The sequence below is a fragment of the Micromys minutus genome, assembly GCF_963924665.1.
Source record: "Micromys minutus genome assembly, chromosome: 19".
Taxonomy (NCBI): Eukaryota; Metazoa; Chordata; class Mammalia; order Rodentia; family Muridae; genus Micromys; species Micromys minutus.
Genome location: NC_137954.1, coordinates 10,997,379 through 11,015,906, shown reverse-complemented (window position 1 = coordinate 11,015,906; position 18,528 = coordinate 10,997,379). Strand labels below are relative to the sequence as shown.

Sequence of the window (18,528 nt, the reverse complement as noted above, 5' to 3'; positions counted from 1 at the left end):
AGTCACCCACCACCAACACCTGCAGGCTTGGCACTTGCCTCTCCGGGTGGTGCTGTGTGCTCTGAATCACCAGTATGCCTGGTGCATCTTCTCCTGAAGCCAGCATGAAGTAGTCCATGAATCAGGGTGCAGAAGTGAAACCCTGCTTCTCATCACTGCTCCTGACAGTTCATGGGCAAAACCTTCTCTCCTGTAACCTTATCTTCTGCTGGCCTCGAGTTCTTTCCAAAAATGTAAACGCTTCCACTGAGAGATTGCACTGAACTAGAGTTAAGGCTGCTGCGTAGCTCTGGCTCTGTATGACCCAAAATCAAGAGGAAAAGGAGGGAGTCACTGCACTGGTAAATAATGGATCCCAGCTGCAGAAGAAAGCATGAAGGACCATCTCACGGTGGGCAAAAGGAAGCGTGTGCCCAAAATACACGAGACTCTTTAGGGTATACTCTGTGATTTAGGGGTTTTTGAAATACAAAATTATTTGTGGGCATAGAAGAATAGCTCAGTGGTTAACAGCACTGACTGCTCTTTAAGTGGACCAGTGTTCAGTTCCCAGTGCCCACATGGTGGCTCACAACCATCTGTAACTTCAGTTCCAGACGCTCTGACATTGTCTTTTGTCTTCCATGTTTACTTCATGCACAAGGTGCACAGGCACACATGCATGCAAAAGACAAATAGAACTGAAACTTTTTATTTATTTCTTGTTTGAGTACACTGTAGCTGTCTTCAGACACACCAGAAGAGGGAATTGGATTCCATTACAGACGGTTGTGAGTCACCATTAGGTTGCTGGGAATTGAACTCAGGACCTCTGGAAGAACAGCCAGTGCCATCTCTCCAGAGAAACTTCTTTTAAAAAGTTAAAGAAAAACATTATTTGGAGTAGGAGCATACGGTGGCATCATGTGGAAGCCCAAGGACAGCTCGTGGGTACTGGTCCCGCCCTTCCTCCATTTGATGCTGGGATGAGACTTGGGTTCAGTTTTCGCAGCAAGTACCTTTACCTGCTGAGCCATCTCACTGGTCCTGAATAAAAATTTAACAGAAAAGTACGCCTTACTCTGCACAGGGCTGTTAATAGCCCGGAAAGATGGAAGTTTTATTCGCACCACCAGGTAAAGCACCAGCTACAGAGACTGCTTAGTGCAGAGGAGAGGCAGGATGGACAGAGGAGGAATAAAAGGGTATAGGCTGTGGCACAGGATGAGTTACAGAAGCAAGGGCATGCTTGTTACCAGCATTCCCTCCCAAGCTGCTTATGAATGAATGTGTTTGTACGTATCTACGCATAGATGTAAGTAGCTTTGTTTCTTCCCTGTATCCCCCTTGTCATGCATCACAAGATTAAAGTTCTGAGGTGCTGAGGAGAGAAGTGAACATCACTCAAACTTTGCTTCCTCTTCTGGCCTGTTGGCAGAGGACAGTTGTATCAGGTGGAATTGTGATCATGGGATCATCTTTGAAGGTTCGGGATTACTGAAGGGATGAATCCAGATGCTAGGTTGACAGCGAACAGATTATTGGTGATTCTATGTGTCAACTTGACGGACCACAACGTGACGAGATTTTAGTCATCAGTCAGGGAGTTTTTGATGAGATTAATATTTAAATAGGTGTTACAAATAAAGCAGACTCTAATGTGAGCAGCCTCATCTAATCCGCTGAATACAGCAAAAGACTGACCTCTCCCCAATAAGAAAATCATTCCTGTCTAAGCACCTTCAATCTGAAATACCAATTTACACCCTTGTTGTCGAGCCTGTCTGCTTTGAACAGGAATAATGCTGTTGCCTCTGTTAGACCCTTGGTAGACCTGGGCCACCAGCCAGCAGACTCACCCTGCAGACCTCAAGCTTCTGCAAGTTCATGGGGCCAATATGACAACTATTTCCGCGTATTTGCTCCCCACTGAATCTATCTCACTGGAGACCCCTGACTCATTCAGTGGGACAGATGACTACGTTAATTTGTGAAATATTTAGAATGTTTAATCATAGCTGTTGAGGTTTTTGGAATGATAGATCAGAGATGGACAGTTTCAGAGGAAAGGAAAGCGACAGAGGTGGTTGACATCTATGACCACTGGGTGACTATGTGGTGCTTCTACTTCCTATGCCGGGGACATGGGAGGAACATATTCAGGGAATGGAGAAGTCATGCATTATATTTTGGAGGTATTTTGAACTTAAGGTGTTCATTACTGGATATAGTGAAGACTGGTCAAAAAGACACTTGCTAGCTGTTAGACGTGTAAGGGATCTCTTTACGACTGGCTTTCTTGTATGTCAAGTGGATCCAATAAATCCCCCCTTTAAAATAATTATTCTTTCTTTACATACTTCCCCTGTGCCCTCCTTTCCCGAGTCCCTCATCTACTCCTCTGGTTGCCATCAAAAAAGGATTCTATGTTCTTCACCCGTGGGTTTGCTGTTAAGATGAAATAAAACAATCTACATAGACAGACATATTAACGCAGTGTGGCACAAGATTGCCCATAGAATTAGCTCTTTGAAAGAGGGACTCTGAAGTCAGATTTGGCTATAAATGGTTACAGAAAGGGCTGGGCTTAAATCCTTTTCTTCTCTTGGCTTCGGGTCGCCCCTCTTCTGTCTCTACTGCTCACAATCTTGACAGGATGAGTAACCAGGAAAGCGCTTCTGTCAGGATTCTGATTCTTCTTCCTTAGGCTGTCTCCTTGGTGGCCCACGGTGGTGGGTGTGCTGGTGTGAGAGGAAGAATGATCCAAACAACTGTTACCACACCGATTATAGGGATGTGCTTTAACATCATGTCGGCATTTAACTCTTACTACCATTTTTTCAGAAATGTTATTACTCCACAACGAATAGAATACCCAGCATTCTTATCCCCAGAATTTAATGTTAATATCGGGGTTCCTGAAACCAACCAGGCAACTGCAGTGCAACTTGAAAAGCTCCGTGAGAAGCCCCGGGAAAGGTAAAGAGCACGAATTTCATTTCTTTACATGTGGCCAATAGTGTTCCAATCCAGCTGTAGAACGTGGGCTCTCTGGTGGCCTAGGACAATGCACTGTGACACTGCCTTTGTGTTCATACTCTCAGCAAGTTGGTATTTGTTACGGCAAGAAAAGAGGTTAAGACCCATTCATAAGACAGCTACTCCCCCACCTGTCTGCTCTGTGTTCTCCTGTGCCGTCTTTCCTTCTCCTGCTTTCCCTCAGTGTGGGCATTTCCTTCTGACTTATACTCCACCTCATTGGTGCTTTCGTGTTAACATGCTGTTGAACTAATTCAAACTTGAATTTTAGTTATTTTCTTTCTTAGTGATGGAATTTCCATTTATTTGTATAGTTCCTTCTGCTCTGCAACGAACACCCAGCCGTAGCTTCTAATACCTCGATCATGCTAATCTTACTGTTAAGTGGTCCAGACCTCTGGAAAACAACATAGGCAATGGGGCTTAATCCATAGGCACTCAGTTTTCCTGATTCTGGAGGCTATGGTGTCCAGCCAGCATCATGACACCGGCTGAAGGCATTTTATGATGCACAGTTTGATATGTATTTCTTTACACCTTTTAGATCCTTAAGTCCTTTGAGAAAACTTTGTGTATTTGGTAGAGAGTACCTGACATGTGGTAGACATTCAATGAGTCTTTCATAAAGTAGACGGAATGTCAGATTAGAGGACACGTGTTTTCTGGTCATCCAGCTCATGTTGATGAACTTAGGTGGAAAAATAATATATGCACACACTCACATGGGCACAGGCACATATGCACACATCCACATGGCCACATACTCCCATGAGCACACTCATATATGTGCACACACTCACATGTGCACATACTCACATCTACATAAGTTCTCCTAAGTTATTTCAGACCATCTCATTGTACAACAGCAACAAAGTCTGAAGGAAGTGAGTTTTGAAATGCTGTTCGAAAGCAATGTTATAAAAGCAGTGAATATTTACTGCTCCTAGATTCCATGAATTACACAGACTCAGGGCTGTTGAGTCCATTGTTCTGTCCCATATTTTCAAGGGACTTGGTGGCAGCCAAGATAGTAAAGAGTTGAGCAGAGCTAAGATAGATTTGCAGTCCTGAAGAAACAAAAGGCAGGGTTCAGTGTATCCTGAGGATGATGAACTTCATAAACACGCAGACTTCCGTCTGGGTGAGCGATGAGCTGTGACAGAATAGTCTTTGAATGCCATGCCCCATCTGCTTGTTGCCTGCCACTCACTGGTCCTCATTCTGTCATCAGAAGAGCTGGCTGCCAGAGGTAAATGAATTCCAGAGAAAAATGTAAGTACAAGCCTTAAAGTAATTCTACAAAATTTTAAATACAGTGTCTTGCACCAGATAAACAGCTATATTCAAGAGGATGTAATATTAAACACACACATGTGTGTGTGCGCGCGCACACACAAACACACACACACACACACACAGAGAGAGAGAGAGACTTTCAGGAGTGCCAGCGAGGCTCTGAGTAGCAATGGTGGCTGCAGATCAGATGTTTATACTTCCTACATTCACATCTTATGCTGAAACCATCTCCCCTTACGGGTTGACGTTTGGGGGCACGGCCTCGCATTTCGTTGACTACAACTTTAGATGACTGGAAGATGGATGAGCGAACCCTTAGAGTGAAAATGTTCTGTCATACGCGTTCACCAAACTGGACACACAGCGCAAGAATTGGTTCAGTGAGTGACGATTTCTTCGGTGACACAGATACTAAGTTCTCCAAAATGGGGCACAGGATGTTTGCCTTGGCAGCTTTTTAATTTGTTGTTTTTTTGGTTAGCATTCATACTGTACTTCTGGGCATATAATATTAAAATGTTATTCAAATTCTACCATTTTGTTTTTATTTAAGTGCAGTGATTTTATAAATCTCCTTCGTGGTTGCCCAGTGTTACATTTTTTTGTATGGAGAGGGATAGATGACTGTCTCTCTCCTTCATTTATGTGGTTTTCTAGGTTTGATTTTTCCTTCAGATGCAGCACTACTAGTTGCCTATTGCTGCTGCATATTTCTGTAGGCTGACTTGTTTTTGTCTGTTGGCTGGGCTCAGGTGTGCAGTCAGGTGACAGTGGGAATGGATGAACCACAAGAAGTCTTTGCTCATCTGTCTGACACTTGGTGCTATGAGCTGGGACTGTTTTTGGTTTTAAAGGAAGTTTTAAATACTTTTCGATAAGGTTTGTTACAAAGCCCACCCATGGTTTTAGTTGCTGCTTGTATCCTGTTACTTTCTGCAGGGGTTTGAAAAGATTTTGAAATGTTGCTGCTCCGGCAGCCACTGTCACCCCCAGACTTCCCACCTTCTCAGTGAGCTTAGGCAAGCGTGGCAATCTGCCATTATAACGCATTTTATGTCAGTTAAGGAGCAAGGCTATTTTCAAAAGGGAAAAGCATCCTTTGTTGATATTATCTGTAAGTGCAATAACAAAACGTTTGGATATACAGTGCTGCACCACACGTTTTCACCCCACCCCCAATCTTGTTGTTTGCATCGCTGGGGTTTAAACACAGACTCTCAAGCATGCTAGGCAAATGCTCTACCACTGAGCTATCACCAGCCTTCTCAACTGATTATGCTTTAACCTCTAATGTAGCCATGTTTTGAAAAGGTAGAACCTTGGGGAAATTACTGGGGTAGATCAGGTTTGAGGATGAAGCCTCCAGAATGCATTGATAACCTTATAAAGGTTACAAAACAAGGAGAAGACATGGTGTCAATCCTTCCACTGTGAGGATATGAAGTGAGGGCCACCTGAAGCCAGAAAGACCCTTGTCGGAATCTGAATGGGCGTGCACCTTAGACAACGCAGCCTTGAGAACTATGCGAAACAAGTGCCTGTTGTTTAATCCACCCAGACTAACCAAAATGAGCACTTTATTATTTTATTGGTTATTTTGTTTATTTATATTTCAAATGCTATCCCCCTTCCCAGTTTCCCCTCTACAAATTCCCTATCCCCTCCCCTGTCTCTATAAGGGTGCTTCCCTACCCACTCCTGCCTCAGCACCCTAGCATTTCCTTACCCTGGGTAATCGAGCCTCCACTGGATTGAGGGGCTCTCCTCCCATTGATGGCAGATAAGGCCATCCTCTGCTACATAGCCAGCTGGAGCCATGGGTCCCCTATGTGTACTCTTTAGTTGGTGGATTAGTCCCTGGAAGTTTTGGGGGTCTGGTTGGTTGGTTGATATTGTTGTTCTTCCTATGGGGTTGCAAACCCCTTCAGCTCCTTCAGTCCTTGCCCCAACTCCTTCATTGGGGACCCCATGCTCAGTCCAATGTTTGGCTGAGAGCATCCACATCTGTATTGGTCAGGCTCTGGCAGAGCCTCTCAGGAGACAGCTATACCAAGCTCCTGTCAGCATGCACTTCTTGGCATCAGCAATAAATAGTATCTGGGTTTGGTGTCTGCAGATGGGATGGATCCTTAGGTGGGACAGTCTCTGTATGACCTTTCCTTCAGTCTCTGCTCCACTGTGGAGTACTACTCTACTATAAAAAACAATGACTTCATGAAATTCGCAGGCAGATGGATGGAACTTGAAAATATCCTGAGTGAGGTAACATAGTCACAAAAAACAAAAAAACCCGCACATGGTATGCACTCACTAATAAGTGGATGTTAGCCAAAAGAAAGCTGGGAATACCCATGATACAACTCACCAACCACATGAAACCCAAGAAGAAAGAAGACCACACCTAAGTGTGGATGCTATAGTCCTACTCAGAAGAAGGAAGAAAATAATCTCCAGGACGTAGAGTGAGAGAGGGATCTGGGAGGAAGAGAGGAGAGGAAGGGAAAGGGGAGGGCAGTTCAGATACTGAAGGAATAACATTTTAAAACACAAAGAATAATATATAATTGAATAATTTATGAAATGTATTTATAAAGCTAAAATAATGATAATAAAGTTACTACCTGATAAAAAAATAGAGGAGATACATGCTCCACATGTTCATAGCAGCCTTATTTATAATAGTCAGAAACTGGAAAGAACCCAGTCCTTCAACAGAGGAATGGATACAGAAAGTGTGGTACATTTACACAATGGAGTACTACTCAGCTATTAGAAACAATGACTTCATGAAATTCTTAGATAAATGGATGGAACTTGAAAATACCACCCTGATATAACCCAATCACAAAAGAACACACATGATATGCACTCACTGATAAGAGGATATTAGCCCAAAAGCTCAGAATACCAAGATACAATTCACAGACCATATGAAGCTCAAGAAGAAGGAAGAGCAAAGTGTGGATGCTTCAGTCCTTCTTAGAAGGGGGAACAAAAATATTCCCAGGAGGTAACATGGAGACAAAGTGTGGATCAGAGACTGAAGCAAAGGCCATCCAGAGACTGCCCACCTGAGGATCCATCCCATATACAGTCACCAAACTCAGACAATATTGCTGATGCCAAGAAGTGCTTGCTGACAGGAGCCTGATATAGCTGTCTTCTGAGAGGCTCTGCCAGAGCCTGACAAATACGGATACAAATGCTCACAGCCAACCATTGGACTGAGAACAGGGTTCCCAATGGAGAAGTTAAAGGACTGAAGGAGCTGAAAGGAAGAACAACAATACCAACCAACCAGACCCCCCAGAGCTCCCAGGGACTAAACCACCAACCAAAGAGTACACATGGAGGACTTAGGGCTCCAGCCGAATATGTAGCAGAGGATGGCATTGTCAGGCATCAATTGGAGGAGAGGCCCTTGGTCCTGTGAAGGCTTCAAGTAGGGGAGTATCAGGGCAGAGAGGCAGGAGTGGGTGGGGGAACACCCTCAAAGAAGCAGGGGAAGGGAGGATAGGATAGGGGGTTTCCGGAGGGGAAACCAGGAAAGGGGATGATAATTTGAAATGTAAATTTTTAAAAATCTAATAAAAGAAAAAAAAAAAAAAAAGGACACCAACATCACTGATGTGAGAAACACATTTGTGTGCCTTGATGAGGTGTCCCTGATCGCTTCCCATAACCACGACCCCCATTTTTGTTTCAATCCTTTATTTTAATGGGATCCTTAGCTAATACGTTGTTGGTGTATCACTTTGAAACTTTATGTAAATGGATCATAGCGTATTATTTTTCTGTGACTTTTTCCACACATTGTTCTTTCACTGGTTTTGTGTCATCTCTAGCTGATTTCTTTGTTTAGGCTGGAAAAAATGAAAAAGGAGTATAAAAGTATGAATACATGGATAGAGAAAGCTGATTATTTAAGAAACCTTATTAATCCAAAAATGGTAAAAAAAGATTCTAAGGTAATTAACAAAATTCATTCTTTTATATGTAGCATGTAATACATGTTTAGTAAAAATATGCATCGATAAATAAAAATGCTTGATCTGATCATTGTTTATTGCCATTGTATAAAATGCTATTCATACCTCATAACCTTTTCTATATTAACAATGTATCATTCCATAAGTGTTTATTCATGATTAATAAGATTCAATTAACTGGCCAATTTAAAGCCTGCATTTCAGTGGCATTGAGTCTGTTCACCAAGTTGTGTATCCATCAGCACAATCGATTTTAGAAGGTTTTCATTATTTAATCAGAGGAGGCCGGACTCCATGAGTGAGTCCTTCCTCCGTTCTCTCATGGCCCTCCAGCCGTCCCACAACCAGTCTGTGTTATTCTCTTGTATATGTTTGCCTGTCCCAGACATTTCCTAAACGTGGAGCTACATCTAAATCCACGGCCCCTTGTAGCTTACTTTTGTCTCTCTTACCACGTTTTTCTAGTTGTGGCACATAGCAGCACTCCATTTGCTTCTAGATACACGTCTGGTATGGACGCAGTACCTTTGTCTTTGTACCCATCTGCTGGCGAACACTGGGGTTATCTACACTATTGAGCTATAGTGAAGGGCAGTGCAGTGGCGTTCATGAGAAGACTTCTATTGTTCTTCCTGAGATGAGGTCTCAGTACGTAAGCTAGTCTTAAACTTGCTGACAACCTCAAAATCCTCCTGCCTCAGCCTCCCCAGTGCTGAGATTACAGATGTGGGCCAACGTGCTTGGCTTTCTTGTATACTTTTTTTGTGTGAACATATTTTTAAAAATTTTCCTGCGTGAATCCCCAGGGACAGAAGCTGTGTCACATGGTAATTCCCACTTTAAAGTTTTGAAAAATCGCCAAATTATTTGTACAAGCAAACTTGTCATTTCACATTGCAATAAGAAAGTGCGTGGTGGTTTTGAATCTTGACCTTTTGTTTTCCATATTGTGATTGCAGGTCCCAATGTTCCTGACAACCTTGAGAATTCAAAAGTGCTGACTCATTAAATTTTTGGCTTTCTTTTCTCTAATGATGGATGGTGAAAATTTTTTTCATCCATTCACTATTTGTATATCTTCTTTGGATAAATATTTATTTAAACCTTTGAACAATTTTTAAATTGTACCTTTGTCTTGTTGAACTGCAATGATTTTTAAATGTATTTTGATAGTAATACTTCATTCAAAATTCAGATATATACATTTTGATCAAGAAACCTAATATATACATTTGATAAAAAAATAAAGGATTTCTGTCTCAGATAAAACATTTACTAAGACCACAACTCTGAAATGCTAGTCATACTGTGTTGATATTTTTATATTTTGGGCAGCAGTGTACTGTTAACTATAATTATAATTATTATTATTTATTACTTAATTATTATTTATGAATATAGAGTTATTAATTAATTACTAATATAATTAATTATTATTTACTGATATAGAGTTAATATTTTAGAAGAACCTAGTTATTAGAGAGGTTGTGGATTTGTGCTCTTATTATTAATGGTACTTTATAAGAAGGTTCGATGTCATTGTACATTACAAATTTCCGTGGAGTTTTGTAAAGATAAGCATAATTTTAAAGACATAGGCCATAAAGTATTCCAGTACAAATGGGCTTCTTCCTCTCCTCACTGCTTGAAGTTATATAGCCAACTTCATGCTTTGCTCCTCCTGGCTCTCACCCCATCATTTCAGGGATGCTGGTCCTTGGCTCTCACACCATCATTTCAGGGATGCTGGTCCTTGGCTCTCACACCATCATTTCAGGGATGCTGGTCCTTGTGCTTGGGCTGCTTCTTTCTGGAGTAGCAACTCCTGTTGAAATCATGCTCCTTGGATTAATTTTCTCACCAACTCCTTCTTGCCCTCTATCAAATAAATATGAAAGCAGAAAAAAATGTTTTAGGTCTTTAAGTATTCTACCCAACATGTCTTCTTTCTTTCTTTGTGTGTCTAGGAAAGTATTGAGGTGTCTGAATCAAACACTAGCATATTAGAAGAGCTCGAAAGAACAACATATGGTAAAAATCAAGTTAATTTTCATGTTTATTATTAAGATAACTAAAGCAAGATGGTATATTATAAAAGTTACTCTAAATGAACCTCACCTTTGTCACAGATTATACACACATTTTACTATTGTACCAGTTATATTTGTATTTTGTAATAATCTCTAAGAAAAGCTTTGGCCCCTATCAAGAAGTTATCTTTTAACTTTTGAAATTGCTACTAATGTTCTGTGTGTGGGTGTTTGCTCTGTATGTATGTGTGTGTATCATGTGTGTTCCTGACACCCTCAGAGACCGTCAGAGAGCACCACCTCCTCTAGGAAGAGGGTTACAGGTGGCTGTGTGTCACCATGTGCATACCAGGACACGAATCTGATTCTCGGCAGGAGTAGGCTGTGCTCTCCATGCTGAGTCCTTGCTGAGCCATTTCTCCTACCTCACGAGGTTTAAAAAAGTTAAATTGTTCTTCGCTTCTTTAAAGGTAGAAAAATTTAAACTTAGCTGTGATATTTATAAAGATATTTTTGTTAAGCATTTGAACTATAGAACTATCGAGGTAGGTGTGTGTGTGTGTGTGTGTGTGTGTGTGTGTGTAAGAGAAAGTTAAAGACAGAACAAGACAGGCAAAAAGAGAGAAATAAAGAAATTATAGCAGGGGAAATTCGATTAGTATCTAATTTGAGAACTTGCCCTGAGTTATCAGTAAGAGATTCAATTCATGAAAAATAGTGTTCACAGTCTCCTAAACATCTCCCTTAACTTTATTCGGAAAGCAAGTTAAATGTTATATGCCACCGTACTTTAAATACATGTTTTTATATCTTTAAAGTCTCTGCGTATGTGATCAATTTTATTATTGCAAGGTTTTTGTTGTAACATAGCCGTCTTTTCATGCTATTTCTATTTCCTCTATCAGTCGCATGCGTGTGTTCATGTGTCTGTTTCCTGAACTAACTTAGCTGCATGCATGTGTGTGTGCTCATATGTCTGTCAGCCGCATGCATGCATATGTTCATGTGTCTTCTTAGTATAGTGCACTAACTTAGTATAGTGGAGCTGTTGTGTCTTCAATCTACCCTACATGAAATATACAAGCTTCTTTTTGGTGCTGTTTTAACTGCTTGGTTTCTAAAGATTAAATGCAGGCCTTTACACATGCTAGGCAAGTACTCCACCAAGGGTCTCCAGAGCCCCAAACCACGCTTTAAGAGTAACTCATCACAGACCACCCCCTCTGTTTCTGTCTCTCTCTGTTTCTCTCTCTCTCCTTCCCCCTCCTTTTATATACTATGGTTTTTGCTTCTCCAGAGGGTTTGTTTTTGTTTTTGTTTTGTGGGCCAGCTAATGACTTGATTCTTCTTCTTGGTGTTTCTTATGCCTCCAGTATTCTAGCACATACGTATGTTCTGGGCACTTTCCTACCCTTGTTTTTATAGACAAGTAAACAGAATTAAACAGAATAAATAACCATCTAATTAAAATTCACAGTTGTTAACTGATCAGAGCTAACTTAGAGCTTAGTCAGTTTGACCCTGGAGGTTAAGTATTAACTATATTGCTACATACTTCTTATGCACCACATCCGTAAAATAATCTGTTACTATTTATTTCATAGCTGACATACTACAGCTAGGAAAAATGGATTGAGGGAAGAATGTCAGCAAGATGTGGGCTCTGAGACCTTTCTGGCCCTCTACAGATACTCCAATTCTAACAGTATATCAAACAATTCTTCTTTACAAAAAAAAAAAGAAAAGAACCCAGAAACCAACTGACAGGCTCCCAAATGCTGAGTGAGCACAAAACCTGCTCTATCTTAGCTGCTAGGAATACTCTCGGAATGCGATCATAAGTTAGTATTCTGATTTTCCTGACGTCATCCTAAGATGTGGGCTTCTATCTTGCTTGTATCAGAATACCATTAAGACTTAGTATACACATTAAGAATAAAAAAACTGTACCATGCATGGCTGTGTATGCCTGTAACATAGTCACTTGAGTGGACAGGGCAAGAGGAATCAAGAGTTGGAGACCAACATTCTGATTCTTCCTGCAGACAGGCTGAGGTACTGGCTCTTGTGCCTGTCTAGGTGCCTTGGTGATCTAATACCCAGAGTCTTTGAGAACAAAGTTAGTTTGAACTTGAATGAAGGTTTTAAGAGGTGACAGAATCTCTAACCAGTAAGATTGGTGAAGGTTTACTTTAACAACAGAGAGGAATGACTGTTCTCTCTTATGTAAAATATCAACACAAAGGAACAAGGAAAAGGGGCCTTCAAGATAGGTCTCCAAGAAAGGTGCTTGCCTTTGCCTGACAACAGGAACCCAATGTCAGGGTGGCTGTGCCTGCTTCATAAAAACACTTCAAAGGAGACCGATAAGTTCATCACATGACGACAAAGGGGTCAATGCATCAGGAAGAAATAATTGTAAATATATGCAGCTAATGTTGGAGAACTTAGCAATGTGCAAAAGAGGATGAAAGGAGAAACAGGTGACAATACAAAAATAACAGGGAAATGGACTTTTTACAATGAATAGCACAGCAAGACAAAAATGGACAGAGAATTTCATAGCACTGTAAATTGACTTAGCTATAGACAAAACGGATATATGTAGAAGATTCCAGAGAACAGCGTAGACTATCTGTTCTCCTCAGGAGTTTGTAGAATATTCTTCAAAATGGATGCCACTAAGCAAGCCAACAAATTGACATTGGTTTATGTCACACCAAACACCTTTCCAATTACAATGGAATGAAGCCAGAACTGTCAGCAGAAGAAAATGAAAATTCTTAATATGTAGGAATTTAAATCTTTACACTTAACAGCCAGTAAAACACAGAGTCAATTCGAAGAAAACTTAGAAAACACCTCTAAATACATCCACTGAAGAAAAAGCGATGCCAAAAGGGAGGTTTGTAGTAAGAGGGCATTTTTTTTTTCATGGCGACAAAGGTTTCAGTAGAAAAAAAGGATCTGGGGCTCCATGACTCAGGATGCCTGATGCTCTCGTAGAATTTGGTGTCAGCTCACCACTGCCTGTAACTCCATTTGCTGGGAACTCTCGTCTGGTCTCTGTAGGCACCAGAATATGTGTGTAAACACACACACACACACACACACACACACACACACACACACACACACACACGCATAATCAAAAGTAAAGAATGTACTTTTTGAAAAGACCTAAAATTAAACAACTTAACTTCATACCATTAAGGACTAGACCAGGAGCCAACTTCAAAGTTAGAGGTAATAAAGATCATAGAATTGACAAACTGAGCTAGACTAGAAAAAAAAAAAAAGTGTGGCTGGAGAGATGGTTTAGAGGTTTAAGTGGTTTTGTTGCTCTTGTAGAAGAGCCAGGCCCAGTTCTCAGCACCCACATGGTGGCTCACAACCATTTGTAACTCCAGTTCCAAAGACATCTGGGTCCTTTCCAGCTTCTGGCTACTACAAACAAGGCTGCTGTGGACATGGTGAAGCGTGTTTCTCTGTTATATGTTGGAGCGTCTTTTGGGTATATGCCCAGGAGTGGTTTAGATGGGTCCTCAGGTAGTACTATGTCCAATTTTTTAAGGAACCGCCAGACTGATTTCCAGAGTGGTCATACCAGCTTACAATCCCACCAACAATGGAGGAGTTTCTCCACATCCTCACCAGCATCTGCTGTCACCTGAGTTTTTGATCTTAGCCATTCTGACTGGTGTGAGGTAGAATCTCAGGATTGTTTTGGTTTGAATTTCCCTGATGACTAAGGATGTTGAACATTTCCTTAGGTGCTTCTCAGCCATTCGATATTCTTCAGTTGAGAATTCTTTGTCTAGCTCTGCCCCCCATTTTTTAATAGTTATTTGATTCTCTTGGGTCTAGCTTCTGGAATTCTTTGTATATATTGGATATTAGCCTTCTATTGGATATAGGATTGGTAAAGATCTTTTACCAATCTGTTGGTTGCCGTTTTGTCTTATTGACAATGTCCTTTGCCTTACAGAAGCTTTGCAATTTTTTGAGGTCCCATTTGTCAATTCTTGATCTTAGAGCATAAGCCATTGGTGTTCTGTTTAGGAAAATTTCACCTGTGCTTACGTTTTCGAGGCTCTTCCCCACTTTCTCATCTATTAGTTTTAGTGTATCAGGTTTTATGGGGAGGTTTTGGATCCACATGGACTTGAGCTTTGTACAAGGTGATAAGAACTGATTGATTTGCATTCTTCTACATGCTGACCTCCAGTTGAAGCAGTACCATTTGTTGAAAATGCTGTCTTTTTTCCACTGGATGGTTTTGGCTTCTTTGTCAAATATCAAGTGACCACAAGTATGGGGGTTCATTTGTGGGTCTTCAATTTAATTCCATTGCTCTACCTGCCTCTCTCTGTACCAATACCATATAGTTTTTATCATGATTGCTCTGTAATACAGCTTGAAGTCGGGGATTGTGATTACCCCAGAAGTTATTTTATTGTTAAGAATAGTTTTTGCTATCCTGGGTTTTTTGTTTTTCCAAATGAAGTTGTAAATTGCTCTTTCTAACTCTATGAAGAATTGAGTTGGAATTTTGATGGAGATTGCATTGTATCTGTAGGTTTCTTTTGGCAAGACAGCCATCTTTACTACATTAATCTATGAACACGAAAGATCTTTCCATCTTCCGAGATCTTCTTCAGTTTCTTTTTTCAGAGACTTGAAATTCTTGTCATACAGATCTTTTACTTCCTTTCACTTGCTTGGTTAGAGTCACATCAAGGTATTTTACATTGTTTGTGACTACTGTGAAGGGTGTCGTTTCCCTAATTTCTTTCTCAGCTTGTTTGTCCTTTGAGTAGAGGAAGGCTACTGATTTGTTTGAGTTAATTTTATAACCAGCCACTTTGCTGAAGTTGTTTATCAAGTTTAGGCATTCCCTGGTGGAATTTTTAGGGTAACTTAAGTATACTATCATACCATCTGCAAATAGTGATATTTTGACTCCTTCCTTTCTAATTTGTATCCTTTTGACCTCTTTTTTGTTGTCTAATTTCTCTGGCTAGGACTTTGAGTATCATATTGAATAATAGATAGGGGGAGAGTCTTGGCATTGTCTAGTTCTTGATTTTAGTGGAATTGCTTCAAGTTTCTCTCCATTTAGTTTGATGTTGACTACTGGTTTGCTGTAGATTGCTTTCACTATGTTTAGGTTTGGGCTTTGAATTCTTCATCTTTCCAAGACTTTTAACATGAAAGGGTGTTGAAGTTTGTCAAGATTCAGCATCTAATGAGATGATCACATGCTTTTTGAGTTTGTTTATATAGTGAATTACATTAATGAATTTTTGTATATTGAATTATCCCTGCATCCCTGGGATGAAGCCTATTTGATCATGATGGATGATTGTTTTGATGTGTTCTTGGAATTGGTTTGCAAGAATTTTATTGAGTATTTTTGCATTGATGTTCATAAAGGAATGAAGGAGACTGGTCTGAAGTTCTCTCTTTTTTTTTTTTTTGTTGGGTCTTTGTGTGGTTTAGGTATAAGTGTAATTGTGACTTCCTAGAACGAATTGGGTAGTGTTCCTTCTGTTTCTATTTTGTGAAATAGTTTGAAGAGTATCGGTGTTAGGTTTTCTTTGAATGTCTGATAGAATTCTCACTAAACCCATCTGGTCATGGGATTTTTTTTGGGGGGGGGGCTGGGGGAGACGTTTGATGACTGCTTCTTTTTCTTTAGGAGTTATGGGTCTTTTTAGATGGTTTATCTGATTCTGATTTAACTTTGGTACCTGGTATCTGCCTAAAAAATTGTCCATTTCAAGTACATTTTTCAGTTTTGTTGAGTATAGGTTTTTGTAATAGAATCTGATAATTTTTTTGAATTTACCCTGTTTCTGTTGTTATGTCTCTCTTTTAATTTCTGATTTTGTCAATTTGGCCCCAAGAAACAAGCTGGACTATCCATTCTAATATCGAATAAAGTTGACTTTCAACCAAAAGTTAGTCTCTTCTATGCCTGTTACCTTTGGTTTGGTCTTCTCATTGTGTCCTTGATTTCCTGGATGTTTTAGGTTAGGAGCCTTTTGCATTTTGCATTTTCTTTTACTGTTGTATGATTGATTTCTATAGTATCTTCTGCTCCTGAGATTCTCTCTTCTCTCTCTTGTATTCTGTTGGTGATGCTTGCATCAATGATTCCTGATCTCTTTCCTAGGTTTTCTATCTCTAGAGTCTAGGGCTGTCTCCCTTTGTGATTTCTTTATTGTTTTCATTTCCATTTTTAGATCCTGGATGGTTTTGTCCATTTCCTCCTCCCATTTGGTGGTGTTCTTTTGTATTTCTTGAAAGGAGTAATTCATGTCCTTTCTCAAGTCCTCTACCATCATCATGAGATATGATTTCAAATCTGAATCTTGCTTTTCAGTGTGATGGGGTATTCAGGACTTGCTGTAGTGGGAGAACTGGGTTCTGATGATGCCAACTAGTCTTGGTTTCTGTTGATATTGTTCTTGTACTTACCTCTCACCATGTGGTTATCTCTAGTGCTACCTGCCCTAGCTGTCTCTGGAGCCTGTCCTTCTTTAGATCCTGAGTGTCAGAACTCCTCGGAGTCCAGGTGTCTCTGTGATCGTGTGATTCTGTCAGAGCTCCTGAGAGTCAAGCTGCCTCTGAGATACTGGATTCTCAGTGTGACCAAGCTCCTGATGTCCTTGAGTGTATCAGAGCTCCAGTGCTCCTGGGTGTGTCCAGTCTCCTGAGAGTCTAGCTTCCTCTGTGATCCTGGGCCTATTAGTACACCTGTGTTCCTATGAGCCTGTGTTCTTGGGTGTGCTAGAGCACCTGGATGACGATTTCTACATTTGCCAATCTTATTTCTACACCCCTTCTAATTTCTCATCTGCCCCCCCTTCCCATCTTCCCAGAGGCTTGTCACCATGTTTTCACTAAGGTAGTGTTTATGTTTGAATAGTTGCTTTAAGTTATCCTTTATTTGAAGGAAGAAAATTGTAATCATAGTTCATCAGTGTATGTACATGTAAGTAATGCAATGTTATTTAAATAAAACAGAGAACTCGTAATTTTTTTTTTAAAACAGATATTCATCACAAAAAATCTGAAGCTATTTCAAATGAGGTAAGAGAATTTCCTCTTTTATGTTCTCTCATGTTTTGCCTGCATGGCCCAGATGTGCATATTCATGGCTGGTTCCCACAGATGTAGAAGAAGGCATTGGATCTCTCTGGGAACTGGAGTTGTAGATGGTTGTAGGCTACCATATGGGTGCTGGGAATCAAACCTGGGTTCTCTATAAAGGCAGCCAGTGCTCTTAACTACTCTGAGCTATCTCTCCAGCCACAGGAGAATTTCTAATAGTGATTATTCTATGAAGAGATGGAAGGTAAGTAGAAGAACAGTTACAGATAAAATTAAAAAGCATTCCTAAAACATTCAGTTATTTTTGTTATGACAATATCTATACTCTTAGATAGTTTCACAACAAATGCTCTATGGAAACAGACATGAGCACAAAGCAGTAACAATTTAGTGTGTACAGCAAGGAGAAGGAGTTAACAATGTTGAGGAAGAAAAGGAGAAAATTCGTGAATTAAGATCTGAGGAGCTTATGACCTAAACATGTTTTTACTTTCACCAGCATTGCTCATCACAATGTAAACCCAACACTATACATTTAATAATAGAAATCAGTAAAAATGGAATTATCTAAATACCATTCTTCATTCTATTACGGAATAAATCCCCATGTAGATCAGTAAAAAGTAAAAGCTTTGTTTCTGATGCTACTTAATTACTTCCATACTGGCTCTGTGGCTACCAAGTGTCAGTTGAAGAACCAGTGCTGTCTTCCCCAAGTCAAAGAAATGAGCTGGAGAGGTACCAGAGACTTTGTGTAACATTGTATAACATGGAGTGCACTTAGTGTAGTAACATTGTATAACATGGAGCACACTTAGTGTAACATTGTATAGCATGGAGTGCACTCAGTGTAACATTGTATAACATGGAGTTTGACTTTGTGTAACATTGTATAACATGGAGTGTACTTAGTATAAGAAGCTAGCCTCCATCTTCCTCTGTATTATTTTACTATTGCATTTCCTTTACTTTATGATGTAATTGTAAAGCTTCCCTTGTGTCATTCCCTTGGTGACATCAGCCCCCAGATTTCCTTAACATGGCACCAGTTAATGCAGTCCAGACACGTGCAGGCA

At 40.3% G+C, this 18,528-nt stretch overlaps 1 protein-coding gene across 1 annotated transcript in view; it reads left to right on the top strand.

The window, feature by feature from the left end:
• Window positions 1-18,528, top strand: part of C2CD6 (C2 calcium dependent domain containing 6) — a gene marked incomplete at both ends in the record, with an annotated part of 90,343 nt that overhangs the window by 27,029 nt on the left and 44,786 nt on the right. The window contains 4 exons of the mRNA XM_080932892.1: window positions 2,824-2,958; window positions 8,177-8,282; window positions 10,271-10,334; window positions 17,394-17,431. Of these exons, the coding sequence (XP_080789018.1) occupies window positions 2,824-2,958; window positions 8,177-8,282; window positions 10,271-10,334; window positions 17,394-17,431 (343 nt within the window). The remainder of the gene's footprint in view (window positions 1-2,823; window positions 2,959-8,176; window positions 8,283-10,270; window positions 10,335-17,393; window positions 17,432-18,528) is intronic.